General features: G+C 43.3%; 1 protein-coding gene across 2 annotated transcripts in view; it reads right to left on the reverse strand.

The window, feature by feature from the left end:
- LOC114053503 (molybdenum cofactor biosynthesis protein 1-like) overlaps nt 1-24,256 on the reverse strand; it is a 40,905-nt gene that overhangs the window by 13,082 nt on the left and 3,567 nt on the right. For both annotated transcript variants that reach the window (XM_027876611.1, XM_027876612.1), the window contains exons 2-7: nt 8,724-8,856; nt 7,868-8,035; nt 4,873-5,037; nt 2,096-2,157; nt 1,614-1,725; nt 322-434 (exon numbers count right to left, since the gene is read on the reverse strand). In XM_027876611.1, the coding sequence (XP_027732412.1) occupies nt 322-434; nt 1,614-1,725; nt 2,096-2,157; nt 4,873-5,037; nt 7,868-8,035; nt 8,724-8,856 (753 nt within the window). The remainder of the gene's footprint in view (nt 1-321; nt 435-1,613; nt 1,726-2,095; nt 2,158-4,872; nt 5,038-7,867; nt 8,036-8,723; nt 8,857-24,256) is intronic.

Raw genomic sequence — 24,256 nt, forward strand, 5'->3', positions numbered from 1 at the left:
TTTCATCCATCTCTTGACCTTCACGCCAAAAGACTTCCTACATAGATGACTGAAGAAAGCAATGCCACCCCCTATGCTGCCCTCCAATTCACCCCACTACTCCCATTCTCCCAACTGAAACATCTCAAGATCTTCCAACCAAGACATACGGCAAGTTTTTTGCTTGTTTGTTTCATTTTGTTTTCTATTATCTTACCTTATTCCACCCTCCTAGAACGTCAACCCAGACTTCCTACTCTCTGCCAAACTTCTCACTTCCTCTAGGAGGAAGACACGGGCTAACCTCCCTGTCTCAGACCCCAGCCCAATTTCCCTTCCAACCTTAGCTGTGCTAGAGGCTTCCTCTGGTAGCTTCTCCAGCTCTGGCCAGCGCTGGTGGATCATGTCCAGCATTTCCGTATAACTGACCATCTTCTTAAAGTTCCATTTGTTACCTGGCGGGGGGGAGGGGGCAGCACACAGCAGCCTTGGTCACTTTTCAGAAGATCACAACATTGCCCAATCTCTGTGATCCCGGACAAGTTATTTCACCTCAGTTTCCCTTTTGGTAAGATGGACATAAAAACAATTGCATTCCCTGCCTTGCAGGCTTGTTCTGAGGAAAGTACTTCATACACCTCTGAGGTCTTTGACAACAGTAGCTATTATTATCATTATAAAAATTACACATTTAGAGAATCACAGAATCTTCATATTGGATAGGACCCTCAAAATTGACCTCATCATACTTCTCTTCCAGTATGAGAATCTTAGTAGCAAAGTGGAGATGGGCAAATCATTTGACTTCTCAAAGCCTCAGTTTATTCAACTATCAAATGGGGATAATGATATTTTTACCATCTACCTCACAGGATCTTTGTGAGGAAAGGGCTTTGTAAACCATACAGTGCCACAAAAATTTGAGTTATTAATAGCAAATAGGCAGCTAGGTGGTGCAGTGGACAGAGTGCTGAACCTAGAGTCAGAAAGACCTGAGTTGAAATCCAGCCTCAGATAATCAGGAGCTGTGTGACCCTGAGCAAGTTAGGATCTGCTTGCCTTAGTTTCCTCATCTATAAAATGGGGACAATAATAGCACCTATCTCCCAGGGCTGTTGTGATGACAAAATAGGTTAATAATTATAAAGCATTTTGCAAAAATTAAAGCTCTATATAAATGCTACTTTATTACTATTATTATTATTATTAGGAGTCACGCAATCAGGGTTCAAATCCCCAGCTCTTCAACTGTGGGCAAACCACTTTGATTCTCTGAAGCTCAGTTTAATTGTCTATAAAAATAAAGGAGTTGAACCAGATGATCCCTAAGGTTTCTTCTGGCTCTAACATGATTTTCTGATCCTAATCCCTATCCCCAACCCCACTCCAATCCCTGCTATTCACGGTTCCTCTTCTAGGGCTTGGAAGTGGGTAAATAGTTAAGACATCCTCAAAAGGAATCACTAAGAAATTCTGACACAGTATCAGAGCTCCCAATCAAAGAGATCCATTGTTGGGGGCAACTAGACCCCTCAACATTGAAGCCATGATGACACCAGCCACTCCCACAACATGGCCCAGGCAAAGCTCAGTCTTTGAGGTCATAGGACCCTTCCCACAGCCCAGTCACTGACCATCAAAGGGCATGTACTCAATGAAGCGCACGTCCAGTGGGAGCCCCTCACTGAGGGCCACAAAATCCAGCAGCTCATCTTCATTCAGGCCACGCATCACCACACAGTTCACCTGGCCAGGAAGGGACAGCATGCTGACACTCAACATTATCCAAGCCATCCCCCAACCCAAGCAGCCCCAAACACAACAGTCCCCTGGGGATCCTGACAGCTCCCAGCACTTCTCATTGTCTTTCTCCCTCTTCATCATTTCTTTTTGTGTCCCCCTCCCCCTTTTCTTGCCTCGTTCTGGGGTTGGGTAATGTCAGATCAATGGGGCTAGAAGAGATGAAGGGCAGGGCAGATACACCAAGGTGGGGAGCTAAGACAACGTACATCTGGAAGGTCATCTAGGGGCCAGGGAGCTGATGTGAAAAAAAGGGGTCGATGGGGAAGGGAAGCAAATGGGATAAGGAATTAACAGCAAACAAATACTTCCTCACCTTGACAGGGTCAAAACCCAACTCAATGGCCTTATGGATGCCTTCCATAACTTTGTGGAAACCTGTATGGGAAAGTAGGGGGATGAGGTGAGCGATTAAGGCTTCTTTACCCTCATATATCCCTAGGCAGTTGTGATGGTGGTGATTATTATTATTCTACACTCAATTGTCTCTTTGGTGTTTCTTTCCAACATCCAAATTCACAGCAGAATCAGTAGCCAGGCCCAAACTCCATGGAAAAGCCCAATCTGCTATGTACAAATCCTACAGGGAATTCCAAAGCCAAACAGAATTCCAGTTTGGTTATTCCAGTGTTGTGGATTATCCTGCTATGGACTGTCACTCCAATTTATAAATGGGTAATGGAAAATACTACAAAGTTTCCTGGGGCTCCAAGAGATTAAGTGACTTACCCAGGGTCACACAGGCAGTATGTGTCAGAAACAGGACTGAAACTCTGGTCTTCCTAACTCCAAACTCTACTTTTTATCCACTACATCAGAGGGGTCAAACTCACTGTGCAAAACCTCCCCAGTGCTACCTGAACCAGATTAAAATAAAACTGGGAAATGTTTAACAAAATAAATAAAAATACAACACAACAGATATAATGTTAATTTGTGGTTTTCTAAGTCAATACAGTGGATACCACTGCACCATATTGCTTCTCAGTTTTCTTAGAGAAGCAACTCAATAAGACTATATGTTGCAAAGCTGGTGCCAGTTCACATTGGAGGAGGAAATTTAGTCATTAAGAGTTCTTTAATTTAAAGCATTAGGACTTCCCTATACTGTTGAAATCACAATCTGGCTTAAAAAAAAAAGTAATATTATCAGTCATCTTGCCATTTGGTCCCCTGATCACTTACTTCTGACCTCTGGAATCTCTCAAAATTTTCCTTATCATTTTATTTTATTTATTTATTTATTTATTTATTTTTAGGCAAATGGGGTTAAGTGACTTGCCCAGTGTCACACAGCTAGTAAGTGTCAAGTGTTTGGTCTGAGGCCTGATTTGAACTCAGGTCCTCCTGACTTCAGGGCCAGTGTGCTCTATCCACTGCGCCACCTAGCTGCCCCTCCTTATCACTTTAGCACAAAATCTCCACTCATACTACCACCCTAATTCAGAACATCCTGCAAAGTGTGATGCTTGAATAATGTTTCCAACATACAGCTCCAATCCCCATCACTCGTGGTCAAAAACTTACAATGGCTCCTATTGCCTGCAACACACACACACACACACACACACACTCCCTCTCACACACACTTTCTCACACACATACACACACTCTCCCTCACACAAACACACTCACTCTCACACACTCACTCTCTCTCTCTCACACACACACATTCACACTCACACACACACATTCACACTCACACTTCTTCCCCTGGCAGTTCAGACCCTCCACACTCTGGACTCAACCATCCTTCTCTGCTTTTTTCAGACTTCCTCTTCTTTGTACACTCCATGTGCTAGACTAACCCAAATTGTTTCCCGACCTCTTACCGTCCTCTCCTTCCTCCATGCATGAGCACACCATATTCCCTTTGTGTGGGATACCCTCCCTCTTCAGTGACATCCTTTTCTTTAGGAACTCCACAAAGCCTTCTCTAATCCATTATGACTTAGTGATTTGTTTTTTTTCTTTCTTCTGAGTGAGAAGAAGCCTGGCATAGTGGATAAAGAGCTGGCCTTGGAGCCCAAAAGACCTGAATTCAAGTTCCATCTCAGACACATACTGGATGTATGCTCTACTCAATGAGTCTGTCTTGAAGAGAAGGTATCTATTTGCCCTGGAAGACAGTCTATCCAGGGGTGGGGAAGCTGCGACCTTGAGGCCACATGTGGCCCTCTAGGTCCCCAAATGTGGCCTTCTGACTGAATCCAAACTTCACGGAACAAATCATTTATTAAGGGGTCCGTTCCGTGAAGTCTGGACCTAGAGGTTTGGGGACCTAGGTCTCCAAATGTGGCCTTTGACTGAATCCAAACTTCATGGAACAAATCCTTTTATTAAGGGATTTGTTCCGTGAAGCTTGAACCTAGAGGGCCACGTGCGCCTCAAGGCCGCAGCTTCCCCAGCTCCAGTTCCTTGTCCTACTGAAATCACAGGACCAGTTCCTATCCCTGAGTTCCTTCAGTGCTTTTCTATCTTAAGGTACTTACAAATAAGAACAGTGCAACACAGAATGCAAGTGAGAGGGAGCACAGTATAATGGAAAGAACACTGGACTGGAATGCCAGACTCCTAGTCTGTACCCCCATCTCTGTATGACCCTTGGCAAGTTACTTCTCCTTTTATTTCTTCTAGTGTAAGGTGAAGGTTTGAGACTAAAGTTCTTTCCTACTCTGAAATTCTGTGACTGTGTCACAATCTCCCCTGCTAGACTATAAGCTCTTTAAGGGCAGGGACAAGGTCTTGTTCATCTTTGTGCATGGCACGGAATATATAGTAAGTGCTCAAATAATACTTAAGTGAATTTAAATGATTTTTTAGAAGCATTCAGCAAGTCTTGAGCTGACTCTGGTCTGGGAAATCTCAGGTCAGTTTCCTCTTTCTTCTTACTCCTCCATCTTTAACATTTCAACATCTCCTTAGTTGACTTTGGGATAAGAGGAATGACAGAGACAATGGAAAATGACCAGTTCAACCTCACCACCAACCCTTGGCTAAGAAACCAATATGGATTGACTCCATATTACCTCCACCTGAACCCATCCATTCCCTAGTAATGGTGCCACCCTCCCATAGATCTGCTCTGGTCACCTTTCCTACGAGTGATGAACTCAAACTTTGCTGGCACTAGGGTGTCTAGGCTGATGTTGATGGCATTGAGCCCAGCTCCCTGGAGCCTAGGTAGGAGCCGGGCAAGGTTGATCCCATTGGTGGTGATGGCGATGGTCTTCAGGCTGTCCAGCTGTTGAAGTTGAGCTGTGGGGTAAACAGAAAAGAGGCAATGAAGGAACCAAATTCTGACTAGTTTGTGTTCCCCAAAGGAAGGTGAAGCTTTTTGGCCAAAAGAAGATTTTTCAACCCTCTTTGGATCTTTATTATTCAGGCTGTTCCTGGAACCTTAGATAATAGGGATGGAACTGTTAATTATGTCAAATGCCACAAAACTCACCATACCCAATAACTTGACTTTTTTTTTTTAAGCAATATGGTGGTTTTCAACATGGACCCCTCTACCCTAGCTTCCCACTCCCACTCTCCGCTCTACTCATTTGCTTGTGAGCATTTTCAGTTCAGCTCTATGCTTGAACTTGAGCCCAGAGCCAATGAAGAAATCAGGCAAGTGAGACCATGAAACCAGGCAGTGGGCCTATAGTGAGATGTGGAATTGGTTCAGTTTCACTGTGCGGTTCCTCCCTTGCCAAGAGTAGGGAAAGATTTTCAGTATTTCCTAAAGGAGACACTGGTTAGTTGTATGGGTGGGTGAGTGGGAGAGGTAGTGGAGGCAAGGAACAGGGGCAACTTTCATAGTATCATAAGATTCAGAGCTAAACAGAACCACACCAGTCATGTAGACCACAGGTGTTAAACAGGTTGCACAATCCATATGAGGCTGAACCAGATTAAAACGTAATTGGGAAATATTTCACATAATAAATTGAAATACAATAGCACGTAGATAGCATTAATATATGGTTTTCTAAGTCAATACACAGCCCACAGAGATCCTGATGAACAGTTTAGTGTCTATATTTCTACCTGAGTTTGACACCACTGAGCCAGACCAACTCCTCCACTTTAAAAGGTCCAGAGCTGGGCAGGGATTTAGCTAAGATTACACGGCTAGAAAAGCTACACAGCTGGGATTCAGACTGATCTTTTTACTACAAGGTTGGTCCCCCTTTCCCAAGCCCATTTCTCACCCTCAGATTTGACCTGATACAGCTGTTTTCATTGAAGAAATATTAAGCAACAATATGAGAATCAGACTCCGAGTTCAAATTTGGCCTTAGACACTAGCTGTGTGACCCTGGGCAAGTCACTTAACCCTGTTTGCCTCAGTTTCCTCATATGTCAAATGAGCTGGAGAAGGAAACGGCAAACCACTCCAGTATCTTGGCCAAGAAAACCCCAAATGAGGAGCTGAGAAGCGCAGTGGATAGAACACTGGGCTTGGAATCAGGAAGACTCATTTTCCAAATCTGGCCTTAGACATTTCCCAGCTGTGTGACACCGGACAAATCACTTAACCCTGTTTGTCTCAATTTCTTCATCTATAAAATGAGTTAGTGAAGAAAATAGCAAACCACTACAGTTATCTCTGCCAAGAAAACCCCAAATGGGGTCTCGAAAAAAGTCGGACATGACTGAAACAACTGAATAACAACAACAAAACAATATGAGGCTAAGATAAGATTATGCCTTAGAGGTGAAAGTGTGTACCAGCAAGTGACACAAAATGTAAGAGATCACAGCTGCACTTTTTTTTTAAAAGCTCTCCTAGGGAGGGAGGTGCTTTACCTGCCATCCTCCCATCCAGAGGCTTGGAGACTGATCCACCCAGCTAGCTTTAGAGGCCAAATCACAATCTGGGCTCTAGCTACTGATGCTATGTAGCCCATCACCCCTCATACCTATGACCACCACCCATAGCCCATCATATCTGTAAAGAGAGCTGTGGCATACTGGCAAGAGCCCTAGATCTGAGGGAGTCCTGGCCCCATTACTAACTTACTGTGTGACCCCAAGCAAATCCCTTCACCTCTCTGAGACTCATTTTCTTCCTTAACAGAATAAGGATAGTGATAGCTGTACTCGCTGCTTTCTAAAGTTGGTGCGAGGATCTGAAGAAACAAAAAAATGAAAGTACTTAGTTGACTATATCCTGCCAGCTGTTATCACTATGTCTGATCCAGATCCCCACCCACCCGGCCTCCAGAAAGATAATGGTGGAGACTTGGCTGAGGTGGGGTGAGGGTCTCTGAGAGGAGGGAGATGAGGAGGAAGCTGGCAACAAGCAGAGTTTATGGGGTTCAGGGTAATTCTGAGAATACAGCCTGACCCCCAAGGCAACACCCAGGAGAGCCCAGCTCCCCCAAGGAGGCCATTTTCTTTGCATGAATGTCCCAATATCCCTGAGAGAGTGCTTTTTAGGGGGAGGTGGGGAGGACAGAGATAACAATAGAGTAATCATAGAATTTATAACTGGAAGGGATCTTACAGATGAATCAGGCCAACCCTCTCATTTTATAGATGAGGAAATTGAGGCCCAGAGAAGGGAAATTACTTGTCCAAGGTCACAATATGGTAAGTAGCAGAACTAGGATTTGAAGCCAAGCTCACTCCAAATTTAGGGCTCTTGCCATATAACCACACACTCATACAATAAGTGACTAGAAGCAGGAAGGCTGGATTGAAATGCTATCAGGATTTGGCTTAAAAAGTGGGGCACAGCTCAGGGTGGGGCACAGATGAAAAGTCAAGGAGCTGAGTGGTAGGGGAGGGAAAGGGCAGAGGGCAGGGGCTGGAAGGAGATGAAGTGGGTCAGGAGGTGTGCAGAATTCAAGGCTGAAAAGCAGTGTCGTAACAGAGCCAGGTGGCTCCTGCCAACAGCAGCTGGAGACTTCAAGTCACAGGACAAGCACACGGCATATTTTACAGACACCTCCGGAAAGTCAAGGGCCAGAAAGTGCTAGACTCAGCCCAGAAAGCCATCACACCCAATCGGATGACTGTGTCTGGGGTGAGAAAGGAGGGAAGGGGGTAGCAGGGACAGAGGGTGAAAGTTCCAGATTCAGCCAGGACTCACCCACAATGTCTACCACGTCAGGTCTGATGAGAGGTTCCCCACCCGTGAGTCGGATCTTGTCTACCCCTTCCTTCACAAAGAGCCGGGAAAGGGTCAGAATCTCCTTCGTGGTCAACAGGTCGGCCTTGGGAGTCAGCGGGACGCCCTCCTCAGGCATACAGTACTGACCTGGGAAGAGGGGGTGATAAGTAGGGAGAGTAGTTAGGTCTGAGGCTCTCTCAAAGAGCAGTCTTCTGTTTCCTCCAAGTCTTATGCTCCCCTAACTATAACATATAGTCACAATCTTCACCCTAAACACAACTACAACCCTGACCCCAGCCTAATCCAGACCTGACCCTAACGCCCAACCGAAATCTTAATCTTTTTTTTATTCTGAACTTAATAAAACAAGCATTTCCATAACATAGTAGAATAGAAAAAAAAGATGATTGCATATGAAACTGCAAATCTATTATGTGTAACTTGCTAGTTCTTTTATAAATATAATAAAATTATCGTGTAACTTTCTTTTTTTCCTTTTTCCTCCCTCCTCCCCCTCCCTAGATGGCTACCACATCCTAAATCTTAATCTTAAAAATCCAGTCTACTCCTTGTCCTAGTCCTAACCCAATCCTAAATTTCATCCCTTCTGTTGAAATGCTGATTATTGGAGCAGGTAAGTATGGAAGCTCCACGTCCACAGTGGACAGTAAAAAAAGCAGCCATGAACTCTTCTCTGAGCGGTTGGAAGGCTTCCTAGAGGAAGTGAGACCTGGCAGTCATTTAATTAATGGGGCAGATGTTTGGCTGGCTGGGATGGTGAGAGTGGAGAGCCAAAATCGTATCAATGGGGGGAGAAAGGAGAGTACCAACTTACAGCGAAGGTTACATTTCTCAGTGAGGGAAATGCGCAGATAGTTGTGTCTTCTGCCAAAGCTGTCTGTGAGGAAAGCAGAGAAGGGGACAGCACGATCTCGTAGGAACTCCCTCCTCCTGGCTGGGGATAACGCCTGCAGAGATGAATCAGCTGTTATTTATTAAGCACTTAGTATGTGCCAGGCTCTGCACTAAGAAGTATTGAGGAATACAAAGAAAGATAAAGAAGGGTTAGGGTAAGGAAGAGAAAACCTCTCCTAGAATGGTTCCTGATCATCCTGTTTATTAATCAATCAAAAATTGGGACACAGCGCACTATTGGTGGAGTTGTGAACTGATCCAACCATTCTGAAGAGCAATTTGGAACTATGCCCAAAGGGCTATAAAATTGTGTATACCCTTTGACCCAGTAATACCACTACTAGGTCTGTATCCCAAAGACATCATAAAAAAAGGGAAAAGGACCTACCTGTGCAAAAATATTTCTAGCAGTTCTTTTTTTGTGGTAGCAAAGAATTGGAAATTGAAGGGATGCCCATCAACTAGGAAATGGCTGAACAAGTTGTGGTATGTGAGTGTGATGGAATACTATTGTGCTATGAGAAATGATGAACAGGCTGACTTCAGAAAACCTGGAAAGACTTACATGAACTGATGCTGAGTGAAGTGAGCAGAACCAGGAGAACATTTTACACATTAATCTTAACACTGTGCAATGATCAACTATGATTGACTCAGCTCTTCTCAGCAACACAATGATCCAAAACAATTCCAAAAGACTCATGATGGAAAAGGCTATCCACACAGATGGAAAGAATTGATGCAGTCTGAATGCAGATCAAAACATACTATTTTCACCTTTTTTTGGTTTTTTGTGTGTTTTTTTTTCATTTTGTTCTGTTTTTCTTTCACAACATGATTAATTTTGAAATATGTTTTACATGATTGCATGTGTATAACCTATATCAGATTGCTTGCTGTCTTGGGGAGGGGGAGGGGAGGGAAGGAACTCAAAATCTTTCAAAAAATGAATGTTGAGAATTGTCTTTGCATGTAATTGAGTATACAAAGAAAGGCAAAAATAACACCTGCCTTCAAGGAGGTTATATTCTAATGATGTAGACAACATGTAAATAAATATGAACATGTAAAAACACAGAGTAAATAGAAGGGCAGCTAGGTGGTGCCATAGTGTACAGAGTGCTGGGCCTGGAGTCAGAAAGACTCATCTTCTGAATTCAAATCTGACCTCAGACATTTACTAGCTGTGTGACCCTGGGCAAGTCACTTAACCCCGTCTGCCTCAGTTTCCTTATCTGTAAAAATGAGCTGGAGTATGGAATGGCAAACCACTCCAGCATCTTTGCCAATAGAACCCCAAATGAGGTCACGAAGAGTCAGACACGACTAAAATAATTGAACAATAATGGAGAAAAGTGGAAGGCAATCTTAGAGGGGAAGGCACTTTATCGTCCCTTACAGGTGGCTAAATGCCACTGACTTGTCCAAGCTCTTTCCCATTTGTGGTCTCATGCTGACCTGGTAGGACAGGGTTAGGGATCAGGGATCATTCTCCCTATTTTACAGACTAGAGAACTGAAGCCCAGAGCTCAGGTCACAAACTGAGCCACAGTCCCTCTCCATCCCACATTTTCCTGGTTCATAGATGTAGGAGGCTCAAGTTTTCAGAGTATAATGGAAAGATTATAAGGTTTGGGGTCAAGAGACATAGTGAACATGAGATAATATGATCAGAGATTTAGAGCCAGAAAGGAACTTGAAAACTAGATAACCTAACACTTTCATTTTATTGATGAGGAACTGAAGGCGAAGAAGGTTAGATGCCTTACCCAAGGTCATATAGATAATAAATAGCAGGCAGGATTTGAAACTAGCTCCTATGACTGAAAAGCTAGTGTTCTTTCTACTGTATGCTGTGTGACCATGGGCAACTCACTTAACCTCTCTGGGTCTCAGGTTACTCACATATTAAGAGAAAATGATAACATACTACTAACCTCAAGAGACTGTGTGAGAGAAAAGTGTTTTACCAGTTCCAATCAACTAAAACAAAACAAAACAAAACTAGGGGGTTAGACTACATAATTGCTAAGATATTTTATGAGGTTAAGTAATTTATTATTTTTACATTTAAATAAATCCCTGAAGAATCTATAATTTCATCAGTATAGGAACTGCCAGTATGGAAATTCTCTCCTCCACCAATGCAGACTGCAACCAGACTATGACTTATCTACTTATGTCCTAATAAGTTGCCTGAGACACTAAGAGAATACGTGATTTCACTCTGTAATTACTAATGGTAGGATCTGACACTAGGTCATAGGATCATAGGTCCAGAGGAGACCTCAGAAGCCATGGAGTCTAACCCCATCATTTCACAAATGAAGAAACTGAGGTTTAGGGGTTGAAGCGATTTGCTCAAGAACACACAAAGAGCTTAAAGTTCAGAGGTAGGATTTGAACTCAGGTCCTCTGCCTCCAGAGCCAGTTCCCTTTCCACTGTATCACTCTGCCTCCTTCCTGATTCAAAGTTCATCACTCTATCGAATAGAACACTGCCTCTCATTATTATTTCTACATTTCTACAATTATTCTAGTAATAATTCTACAATGATTGTTTCTACAATTATAGTAATAAGAAGACACAGTAATTCACAAAAATGATCTACCAAGTTGTAGAGGGGTTGTTAATTGCACTGATGAAAGGAATACTCCCACCTAAGAAATCACATATCTTTGAAGTACTGTTTACAACTTGTTTCTGTCATGTCCAACTCTTCGTGACCCCATTTGGGGTTTTCATGACAGAGATGCTGGAGTGGTTTGCCATTTCCTTCTCCAGCTCATTTTACAGATGAGGAAACTGAGGCAAAGAGGGTGAAGTGACTTGTTCAGGGTCACCCAGATAGTAAGCATCAGAGGCCAGATTCGAGCTCACTGTTATCTACTGTTCCACCTAGCTGCCCTGTAGTTTACAACTATAGAGTGCTTTTATCTCATAAATCCTCTTCACTGAAAGAATGAGGTAGGGAACACAAGTATTACCTGACTTCTTTACTCTAAAAATCACTGGCTTCTCACTTATTGTTGTTGTTCATTCTTTGCTCTTGAAGAGAACCAATGACCTCAGGAGGGTGATGCCTTGACTTGCAAGTGAATTAGATTTAAGTGAGGCAGGGCTGTGCAAAGTCATCAGCCTCACTCTCTCCTCCAGAGTCATGGGAGTCCAGTGGCAAGACATAGGTCATGACGACTGGGGATGTCTCTGGATGTAGTGGGAGACCTTGACCTTTTAAGGTAAAGTCTTTCCCAGGTGTCAGTTTGTCTTCAGACAAATGCCCATTCAATAATGAAAGGTTAGATAAGAACTGAGGCAAAAGATGTTTGCTTTCACAAAAGAATCAATCTGGGAGGGGAAGACCGTCAGAGTTTCTGGCCAGAACAGAAACAATTGCTATTTACATTCACTCTGAACTATCAAAGCCCAAACAATGAACTGGCTTCCCAGTGCCTATTAAATAAAGGACAAATGCCTAAACCAGGCATCCAAGACCCCCTACTTCACTCCATGACCACTTCCTCACCAGCTGTTCTGCCATGGGGACTGGACACAATACCCTAGAGGACTTAAGCCTCTGAAAGTTCTTTTTCTTTTCTTTTGGCCAGGTGATTCCGGGTTAAGTGACTTGCCCAGGGTCCCACAGCTAGTAAGTATCAAATGTCTAAGGCTGGATTTGAACTCAGGTCCTCCTGACTCAAGGGCTGGCGTCAAGTTCTAATTGGTGAGTGTCCCATGGGTGGCCAACTATACTTGGCTGGCTGCTCTAGCCATGCTTCACTTGACTTCCCTGCCTGCCATCTTCTCAATACCACCTGGATCAAAGACAATGATGTATTGGATCAAACCAATACCACCACTGCTCCTAGAAAGGGTGTCCAAATCTACTCCCTTGTGGCTCCACTTACTTTCCCTGTAACTAGGGGTGTGCTGTAGCCTGATTGTTAAATTTTCAGTGAAAGCATTTATAACTTGGACATCAGCAAAGGCTACAAATCGGGCTTGAATTATTGTTTTGTTGAAAGTCTAGACTCAAGAAAGTAAAGGAAAAGGTGAGTAATTTGGATTAGACTTAAAAATTTATTTTGCTCACATTTTTTTCCAGAAAGCCAGTTGTTAAACATTTACCAGTATAACCCCTGCTTATAAGGGGCAGCTGGGTGCTACAGTGGATACAGTACCAAGGCTGGAGTCAGGGAGACCTAAGTTCAAATCTGGCCTCAGACACTTACTAGCTGTGTGACCCTGGGCAAGTCATTTAACTCTGTTTGCCTCAGTTTCCTCATCTGTAAAATGGGCTGGAAAAGGAAATGGCAAACCACTCCAGTATCTCTGCCAAGAAAACCCCAAATGGGGTCATGAAGAGTCAGACCAAGTGAAACCATTACTGTTGTTCTTCGTGCTTGGTTCTTGAAGAGGGCCATTCTGCTCTCTTGGAACTTACATCCTAGGGGAAAAGATAACACATAAGGGGAAATAGTGGCTTGGAAAGGGAGTTTTGGTGTGAAATGAATGAATAAGAACAACAACCCCTGCCTATAACTTTCCAAAATAAAATTCCCCTCCTTACCCCCGGCTCTCCTATAGGTATGGAATCCTCCTGGCAGAATTTAAGCTCTTTGAGGGTAGGGAGTGGTTTGCTTTTCTAGCTATATCTCCGGGGCTTAGCAAGATGCTTAGCACGTAGTAAGCATTAATAAGTGCTTTTTCATTCATTCACTCACTGTCTCATCTCACACAACTCAGCCAAATATACTCCACATTCTAGCCAAACTGGACTGCTCTTCATTCCCCATTCTCAACCTGCCATTAAAGTCTTTCCTTTCATTCTGCCACGCCTGGAATGGATTTCTGGTCACTTCCATCTGTTTAAGTATCTCCCTTTACAGGCCAACTCAGATGCCACTTCTTCTGGGAAGCCTTCCAATCCCAACCCCATCCCCACCCCCACTTGAAAGCAATCTCTGCTTTCTCCAATTCCTCGTAGTACTTTTCCTAGACTTCTCCTTTGAATTTCTCTTTCCCTTACCCTTACATTATAGTTAATTGTGTCTATCTTTTTCATTTAAAGCTAATAATCATATCCTTGAAAGGAGAGTCTGTGGAATCATAACATTAGACACCTCATACCATTGGACCCAATGGTCTCACTACTAGGAATATATGTACCCCAAAGAGGTCATTAACAGGAAAACAAGGCTTAATCTATACTAAGATATTCCTAGCAGTGCCATTTGTAAAAGCAAAAAAAAAAAAAGATAGAAACAAACTAGGTGCCCAATGATTAGAGATTGGTTGAAAAAAATTGTTCTGTGAATATAAAGGAATATTGTTGGTGTTCATTCCTTTCAGTTGTATCGATTCTTTATGACCCCATTTGGGATTTTCTTAGCAAAGATACTAGAATGGTTTGTCATTGACTTCTCTAGCCCATTTTACAGATGAGAAAACTGAGATAAACAGGGTTAAGTGACTTGCCCAGGGTCACACAGTTACTAAGTGTCTAAGGTCAGATTTGAACTCGAGGAAAATAAAGTCAACCCTGATTCCAGGGCCAGCACTCTATCCACTGCACCACCTAGCTGCCCAATGGAATATTACTATACCATAAAAACCAATGGCCACAAGATTTGGTGGATAAAGAGCTGGTGATGTTGGCAGGAAGTCCTGTTTCTAACACATCCTGACTGTGAGATGTCTTCCTGACTCCAGGCCAGGCACTCTATCCACTGAGCCACCTAGCTACCCAAGTTCCCAGTTGGGGAGGAAAAAAAAATTCCCTCTATCAATGCAGATCAGTAAACTACTCTGCAATTTATCATTGTCTATACCTTCTCAGTGCCTCTGGTAACTCATTACGATGACAGGTTGAGTAGTGGCTAGAGTGCCTGGCCCGGAGTCAGGAAGACTCATCTTGCTGAGTTCAAATCCAGCATCAGACATTTACTAGCTATGTAACCCTGGGCAAGTCACTTCACCCTGTTTGCCTCAGTTTCCTTATTTGTCAAAATGAGTTGGAGAAGGAAATGGCAAGTCCCTCCAGTATTTTGGCCAAGAAAACCCCAAATGGGGTCATGAAGAGTCAGACACAAGTGAAGAAACAGAAAAACAACAATACTGGGAACCAGACCACAGGTCCATGGAACATTCTTTTTATTTCAAAGAACTAATTAGTATGAAGAATTCACAGAAATACAGCAAGACTTACATAACCTGATTCCAAGCAAAGAAAGCAGAGCCAAAAGAACAAAACATGTGAAGGCAACTACAAGGTCAATAATAATAGCAACAAAACTCATGTTATATAACCAGAACAGTTGAACAGGATCAAAAATAGAAGGTCAGTTTGACACTACTATTTAAAGTCAACAAAACTCATCTTTCAAAGTGGGTCAACAATTAATAAATAACAAGTTAGAGACACACATGAATTTATTTACATTCCCTTGTTTTTGTTTGCTTTCAATTGCATGCTCATTTTTCTTAAGTTCTCGGTCATCTATTGGGACTATAATTGTAATATTTATTCAGACTTCCATTCATGTTTGTTCTTTAAAAGAATGCATGAAACTATAGCACAAAAGTCACTAAATTCTGCATATCTTTTGACTGAGGATACCACTGCTAGGCCCATATCCCCACAGAGATCAGAGAGAGAAGAAAAGGATCTAAATGGACAAAAATATTTAAGGAAGCTCTTTTTGTTATTACCGAGAACCAGAAACTAAGGAAGGTGAACATTAATCAAGGAGGATCTAAGCAAATTATGGTATGTGAATGCAATAGTATATTATTCCACCAAAGAAACCTGGGAAGAATTATATGAACCTATAATTGAGTAGAGCTAAGAGAACAATTTCTGCAATAATATCAAGACAGACAACTTTGCAAGCCCTAACAACCCTGATCAATGCAATGACTGACCATGATTCCAGAGGACAGAGAATGAAGCATATTACCCACCCATTGAGAGAGGTAATGGTCCCACGATGCAGAATAAGAAATACATTTTCAGACACAGCAATGCAGGAATTTGTTTTACTTGGCTATGCACATTCATAATAAGGACTATGATTTTCTTTTTTTCCGATTGGAATGGAGTGGGAAGGAGAGAAGGAACAGGGATAAGCAAACAAACAAAAGAAAGAAAATAAAGAAAAAAGGGTAATTGAAGCAGTTTTTATTTTATAAATGCACAGAGGAGAATGAAGTCCAGAAAGAATCACAGATAAACAAAACAACTTTGAAAGTTACATGTTGAATATATATTTTTTTAAAAAGCAAGCTGTACAAAGCAGAGATCCACACAGTTCAAACAATATCCTCTTCTGTTAAACTCTGTCTATGGAAATATCCTCTTTATTTGGTGTTTATGTTCAGAACTTAAGAAAAAAACAAGGTCAAATATCTCTCCTCTCTGGTACCTAGCACAATGCTTTGAACACCATAAACATTTAATAAGTTAGAAAAAAATCTTTCCTTTTTTCCCCTCCTCTATATCTCTGAACACATTCTCTCCATTAACGATGTCACCACCCTCCTAACTATTCCTTGCCTGGGCCATTGCAATATTTTCCAAATTGGTCTCCTAACCTCAGGACTTTTTTCACTCAAGTTGTTCCTCCATGGAGCTGCCAAAGTGATTCTTCCTAAATCTCATGGATTGAATATAGTCCATTGTCTCCCAATGGCCTCTAGGACCAAATAGAAACTCTTCCATTTGGCATTTAGAGCTCTTTGCAACCAGGCTCTATCCTACTTTTCCAGACTTATGAAACATTACTTTCCTCCACATTCTATGGCCCAGTCTCACTGACCTACACACAACACTCCATCTCCTCTCTCGATCTAGGTATTGATTGTCTGCCATGCCTGGAATACACTCCCTCAGCTTCACCTTTTCAAATTTCTGATTTCCTTCAAGTGAGACCCTCCTACATGAGACCCTCCTACATATTAGTGCCCTCCCCCTCAAAGTTATCTTACATCTGTTTTGTTATACACATGCAACTTGTCTCCCCTGTTGGAATGTAAGCTCTGGAGGGCAGGACTATTTCATTTTTGTCTTTGTATGCCCACTGCCTATCACAGAGCCTGGCTCATAATGTATAGCTTAATAAATGCTTATTGATTAATTAACTGAACTGATGATTGGCCTGTTTCTTAAAGATGGAGTATCTGGGGGCTGGTAGGCAGCACAGTGGATAGAGTACGGTCCTGGAGTCAGGAGGACCTGAGTTCAAATCCGGCCTCAGACACATAACACTTACTAGCTGTGTGACCCTGAGCAGTCACTTAACCCCAATTGCCTAGTGGGAAAAAAAAAGATGGAGTATCTGAGGCTCACAAATTAAATGACTTGGCCCAGTTCACTTCCCAGTCAATGGTAGGAACAGAAACAGAACCCAAGCAATCTGACTCCAAATACAGAGCTATTTCCACTATATTGAGTGATACAATATATATATATATATATAGCATTTTGAAAACTTTAAGAGGATACTAGGGGTGGGGAGCATGTGGCCTCGAGGCCACATGTGACCTTCTAGGTCCTTGGGTGCAGCCTTTTGACTGAGTCCAAGTTTTAAGAACAAATCCTTTTATTAAGGGGATTTGTTCTGTGAAGTTTGGATTCAGTCAAAGGGCTGCACTTGAGGACCTAGAGGGCCACACGTGGCCTCAAGGCCAGATGATAACATTAATGATAATAATGATGCAAAGAAGAAGAAGAAGAAGAAGAAGAAGAAGAAGAAGAAGAAGAAGAAGAAGAAGAAGAAGAAGAAGAAGAAGAAGAAGAAGAAGGAGGAGGAGGAGGAGGAGGAGGAGGAGGAGGTGGAGGAGGAGGAGGAAGAGGAGGAGGAGGAGGAGGAGGAGAAAGAAGAAGGAGAAGAAGAAGAAGGAGGAAGAGGAGAAAAAGGAGGAGAAGGACAAGAAGGAAGAGAAGAAGAAGGAAAAGAAGAAGAAGGAAGAGGAGGAGGAGGAGGAGGAGGAGAAGGAGGAGAAGAAGGAGAAGAAGAAGGAGAAGAAGAAGGAGGAGGAGGAGGAGGAGAAGGAGGAGGAAGAGGTTATTTCTCATCTTTGCACCTAGCAACTTGTACCACTCCACACTTGTTTCTCCTCCCAGGAGAGAAAGGTTTATTCCCAACTGTAGGAACACAAGCTCACTTTCCCCATCCCCTTAACTACCCTCTCGGCTAAGCTTTCAGGCCTCCTCAGCCCAAAGGAGGTGTCAAGGCAGTAGCAGAGCCTGGGGGGAGGGAAAGGAGAGGCAGGCAGAGGGCTAAGGGAATTGGTGAGATTTCAGAAATAAAAGGATACAGGAACTCTGGGAGTAGGCACAAGGTAGGACCCCAACCCAGATCAGTCACACACTGGGGTCAGGTTATGGGGCAGAGTATCCAGGGCCTTCGGTTCCTGGACTATTGGAATGGTCTTCTGGTTGGTGTCCCTGCCTCAGTTCTCTTCCCACTTCATTCCATTTCTCTACTCAGCTCCCAAAGTAACCTTCCTGCAAATCTGACCTCGGCACACCTCTCCCCTCAACTCAATAAACTCCAATGGCTCCCTATTACTTTTAGGATCAAACAGAAAATCCTATTTGATTTTTTGAAACCTTTCACAACCAAGCCCTTGCTATATTTCCAGTTTTTTTATACTTTACTCCTCTCCACCTGCCATATAATCCATTGCCACTGGCCTTCTTGTAGGTCCTCCATTTTCTGACTCCTTTTGACTCGATGTCCACCTGGAATTCTCTCCCTCCTCCCCTTTACCTCCTGGCTTCCCAGGCTTCCTTTAAGACTTAATCAAATCTCATTTTCTGCAAGAGGCCTTTCTTGCTCCCCACCAGCGATAGTGCCTTCCCTCTGAGATCATGTTCCATTTACATTGTAGTTATCTTCTACGTACATCCTTGTTTTTGTGTTATTTCCCCCATTAGAACGTGAGCCCCTTGAGGACAGGGATCATATAGTAAGGCTGAGTAAACGTTAATCTAGATTGTCTTTCCCTCGGTGTCTCATGTTCCTGGTTCTGTCCCCATCATTTTTTCCAATAGGAAAGAGCTGTTGTTGTTGCTGTTCTGTTGTCTGTCCTTTGTTTTTGAAGATGACTAATGACTTCACAAGTGAGGTCTACACTTGGGCATAAATTGGATTTAAGTGAGGCAGAGTTGCACAGAGTTATCAGCTTCTCTCTCTTCAGCGTCATCAAAGTCCAATGGCAAGACAAAAGTCAGGATGACTGGTGATGGCCCGGGATGCAGTGGATGACCTTGGTGTCTTCAACGTCTGACAGGCTCTAAGCGCTCCTCAGTGCCTGCTTCAGTCGCCTTTGTGGCTATTGGAACAATTTGCTCTCAGTCACCATTCAGCCAGGGATAATTCTTCGAATACTTGAGGTAGACACCCCACTAATTCACCAACAGGTTTGAGGCCTGGCAGTTACCCTCAACCTGGTTTAGCCCACCTGCCAAGATGGTTTGCCAGGGTGTGGCCCCTGCACGTGCTACAGTTTCTTGGAGCCACAGGTAAAAGTTGGGTGACTGGCAGACACCAGAGGAGGATGAGCAGCCCTGAAAAGGGCTCAGCAAGCCCTCACACCAGAGGTGCTAGTCTTCCTTGAACACCACATACACCCCTACTCATCCTCATTGCCAAAAAGTAGAAGGGAGTGCATTAGGAGCAGAGAGTCCAGGGGTAGGTAAAAGGCTCAGGAAGGGCCAGGCACTAGGCTTGTACAAAGATGACTCCAACATCACTCATCTTCACTTACCCTTAGGAGCAACGATGAGACTCAGCTATTACGGGTTCAGAACAAAGGAGAAAATGCCTGGAAGGAGGCCACACAGAGCAACCCAAACTCATCCTTGGGAGAGAAGACTTGGAAATACAGACAAGAAAAGCCACCCGAAACCCCACTCTTGGATGGATAGCCCAAACCTCCAACCTCCATGTCCCACCCCTTTATCATGACCTCCCTGATATCATGGATCACCCTGACACAGAGTACTGGATTCTCCTTGAGGTTCATGTGGATATTCCAATATAAGTTAAAGGGAATGTAACATGGGGACACAGGAGAGGAAGACGACTCATTTCTTCCTAGATCAGAGAAGCTCATGACTTAAAAGACCCCAGATCTGGAACTAGAAGGGGCTTCAGAGGCCATGGGGTTCAACCCTCTCATTTTATAGTTGAAGCTGAGACAGAGAGTATAAGTAACTTGCCCAAGGTCACAAAAGCTGTTATTCTCAGAGCCAAGATCAGACCTCAGGTCCTTGGAAGATTAGCAGAAAGTGAGGGAGGGAGAGAGGGGGAGATAGTAAAATGGACATACCCCTGGAATGGAAACCAGGTCATGTGGGCTCAAATCCAAGCTCTCATACCCTAAGCAAATCCCCCAGGGCTTCAGTTGGCCCAGTTGTAAAATAAGGAAAGCGTCATTTCCTCCAAAGTTTGCCCTAGCTTTCCTTCCTCCTTTAATGAATGTCTTTACTGCTCAGATTTCACAGAACATTTTTTTTTTGTTTCTCTTCAAAGTACATATTTTTACAGTTCAGTTAAAGATTCAAGGGAAAGAGATCAACTGAGCATATAATAAAAATCTACCATGTACCCTGTATGTGGGATACAAAGAAAAAAAAATGGAATTGTCCTTGCCCTCAAGAAGTTATGTTGGGGGAGATGACATGTATATATGTCAATCAATAAATATTTATCGAGCACTTACTATGTGCCAAGTAGCTAGGTGGCTCAGGGACTCATAGTAAGGAAGACCATGGGCATTCACAGTTGTGTGACTTTGGGCAAGTCATTTAATCTCTGTTTACTTTCATCCACTAGAGAAAGAAATGGCAAACCACTCCAGCATCTTTGCCAAGAAAACCCCACATGGGGTCACAATGTGTCACACACAACTGAATGACTAAACAATAATATTCCAGGCACTGTGCTAAATAAATAAAAAGCACTTGCAATTAAAAAAATGAGGCAGGGGCAGCTAGGTGGCACAGTGGATAGAGCACTGGCCCTGGAGTCAGGAGGACCTGAATTGAAATCTAGCCTCAGACACATTACACTCGCTAACTGTGTGACTCTGGTCAAGTCACTTAACCCCAACTGCTTCACCAAAAAAAAATAAATAAATAAATCAAATAAAAAAGAGGCAAAAGACAGTCCTGTCCTCAAGAAGCTTACAGTCTAATGGGGGAGACAACATGTACACACCTAAATATATACAAAATAAATGCCAGGTTATTTGATGAGAAGAGTCACTAGTGGGGGAGGGGGTGAGAAGAAACTCAGGAAGACTTCTTGATCTGAGGTTTGAAGGCAACAGAGATTCTAAGAGCTGAGCCTAGAAGGGGAGCCAGGAATGAGCAGAGAGGGCATTCTTGGCATGGGGATTTTGTTTTGTTCAGTCCTTCAGTTGTGTCTGACTCTTCTTGACCATACTGTCCATGGGGCTTTCTTGGTAAAAAAATTGGAGTGGTTTGCCACTCCCTTCTCCAGTGGATTAAGACAAACAGAAGTTAAATGATTTGCCCAGGGTCATATAACTAGTAAGTGTCTGAGGCTGGATTTGAACTCAGGTCTTCCTGACTCCAGCACCAGAGCACTACCCACTGTACCACCTAGCTGCCTCCAAGGCATAGGAGGTGCTGTTGAGTTGTTTTTCAGTCCTGTGCAACCCCATTTATGGTTTTCTTTGCAAATATACTGGAGTGGTTTGCCATTTCCTTCTCCAGCTCATTTTACAGACGGGGAAACTGAGGCAAACAGAATTAAGTGACTTGCCCAGGTTCACACAGATAGTAAGTGTCTGAGGCCAGATTTGAACTCAGGAAGACGAGTCTTCCTGACTCCAACCGAGTACTCTATTTGCTATACCACTAGCTGTCCAAGGTATAGTGGACAACTGCATAAAAAGCAGAGAGATCAAGATATATGTCAACGAATGACAAGTGTCAGGAACAGCAAGAAGCCCAGTTTTCCTGGGCCACAGGGTATGTGAAGGGGAGTAATATCAATAAGTCATGCTAACAAGACATGTTGGTTAGATAAGGTCCTGAGCACGCAGGTACGTGAGATCCAACCAGAAGCAATCAAGCTTTGCTCCGGGCTGTCCCTGAGTGACTTATCACAGTATAAGGAAGCTATTCCAACATGCTTTACAGATGTTCTGATCCTGAGCAAGGCAGACATGAATGCATCTCTTTGTTAGCAAATGACTGCACCTCAGGCACTCATCAGTCACTGGAGGGACTGGTGTTTTTCTGTTGGCATGACCTCTAATGCCCTCTGTGGGTTTGTAGAGGATGCACCAAGTCAGATCAGTCTGCACCACTCAGTATCCAGTGCCTGTACCTGTCCATTTTAGGGGTTGTGGAGAGGCCTAAGGTAAGAGAGAGGAGACAGGACCTGTGACCTCATTAGTTGGGAATGACCCCTCCACCAATATAGACTGGCTCTTGCTCTGCAAGTCCTAGAGTTGCCTAGGGCACTGAAAGGTTAAATATCTTGTCCTGACAATCTATGTCCAAGGTAGACTCGAACTCTAGGAGGCAGCTAGGTGGTTCAGTGGATAAAGCACTAGGCCTAGAGTCAGGAAGACCTGAGTGCAAATCTAGCCTCAGACGCTTCTTAGCTGTGTGACCGTGGGCAAGTCACTTAACCTCCGTTTGCCTTAATCTACTGGAGAAGCAAAAGGCAAACCACTCTAGTATCCTTGTCAAAAAAAAAAAAACCCACAAAAAAAAAAAGAAAAAGAAAAAGAAAACCCCATGGACAGCACTGGTGTGCTATGGTCCACAGGGTCAAAAAGAGTTGGATACGACTGAACAACAGACTTGTACCCAGGTCTTTCCAACTCTGAAGCTGGCTCTCCAATACTCTCTGCTGTTTCTCATCTGGAATATAGGTAATAATAAATGCTTGGTGAATAACTGATCAGATGTATTACTGTGGTATCACTAATCCTTTTGCCAGACCATGAATTTTACAAGGATAGGGACTAAGTTTTTTCTAAATTTTGTAACACTTTCCATGATGAACACAGTATTCTGTATACAGTATGCACTTAATAAATATATGTTGGATGAGTGACACTGTGCCTATCTTATGAAGGCAATATAGGTTTATAAGATTAGATGACATATCTAATAAAGGTGTCTTTTTATGGAAGTGGGAGGTATGGGTTACTGGGGAGCCCTAGATAACTGAAGGGGGAAATCAGGCTGCTTCCCCCACTCTTAGATTTTTCCCTTTTTCATTCCACCACAGCCACAACCAAGAATGTTTTATGACCAGGACAAAGACTCAAATGAAGCAAAGACCTCATCAACTTATCAGGAAGTAAGAAGAACAGGGTGGTGAAAGGAGCTTACCCCAGCCCACCATCCAGCAGCTCCCTATTTTAAATGATCATTGCTAATTAGATGCTAATCTCTTGCTCAAGATGGCTGAAATTCTTCAAGTGATGTTAGCACCCTCTAACTCAGGGGTTCTTAACCATTTCATGACATGAACCCCTTGTACAGTCTGGTGATGCCTATGGACCCCTTCTCAGAATGTTTTTAACAGCATAAAATATACAGGATAACAAAAGAAACCAATTATATTGAAATATGATTATCTATATTTATACCTTAAAACCAAGTTCATTGAGTCCCCAGGTTGAGAGCTCCTGCTCTAAATTCTGAGCCCTGCAATCCATTCCCTCTCCTCCTTAATGACCATTGTTAACCAGAAGCCGCCTAATTTCACCCAACTCACGGGAATCCCCAGGGCTTGAAATCTAGGCAGGGTGAAGAAGCCAGTCTTAGCTCGGACACAGGCCCATGTTCCTCCCTCCTGAGCTCTCAGTTCTAAATCCCTGATCATTGTCCAAAACAGCTCAGACCAAGGCTCCAAGAGTTCAGATATCTAAGGAAATCATGTTTATCCCAGGGTTTGGGTTTGTTTGTTTTTTTTTTTTTCTTTCTTCCCCTTAAAACTTCCATCCTGGTCTCCTCCCTCCCCCAAGGCTTACGTGTCCCACTCCTAGTGTATCCTCAAGGACTGACTAAAGGACTAAGGGTAGAGGAAGTTTAGGGGGATGGGGAGAATGGGAAAGTAAATCTAAGAAACCAGAAACTGAAGAAGGTGAGAAAGCCAAGGGGAATGATTCAGCAGGAAGCGAGTAAAGCAAGACTGGGAGGGCCAGGGAGATTTCGCCTTAAGGGTACAACCTGTGGTTTACTCAGTTTCTGCTGTCCTCTAACCTCTTCTCGCACATATGCCCCAGACAAACTTCCCCTTCTGAGAGAGAGAGAGACAGCCGGAGAGAGAGAGAGACAGCCGGAGAGAGAGAGAGCCTGAGTCAGACAGAGACAGAGCCAGAGTCAGACTGAGGGACAAAGACAGACAGATGAAGAGAGAGAGAGAGAGAGAGAGAGAGAGAGAGAGAGAGAG

The sequence above is a fragment of the Vombatus ursinus genome, unplaced genomic scaffold, assembly GCF_900497805.2.
Source record: "Vombatus ursinus unplaced genomic scaffold, bare-nosed wombat genome assembly UNPS02014811.1, whole genome shotgun sequence".
Taxonomy (NCBI): domain Eukaryota; kingdom Metazoa; phylum Chordata; class Mammalia; order Diprotodontia; family Vombatidae; genus Vombatus; species Vombatus ursinus.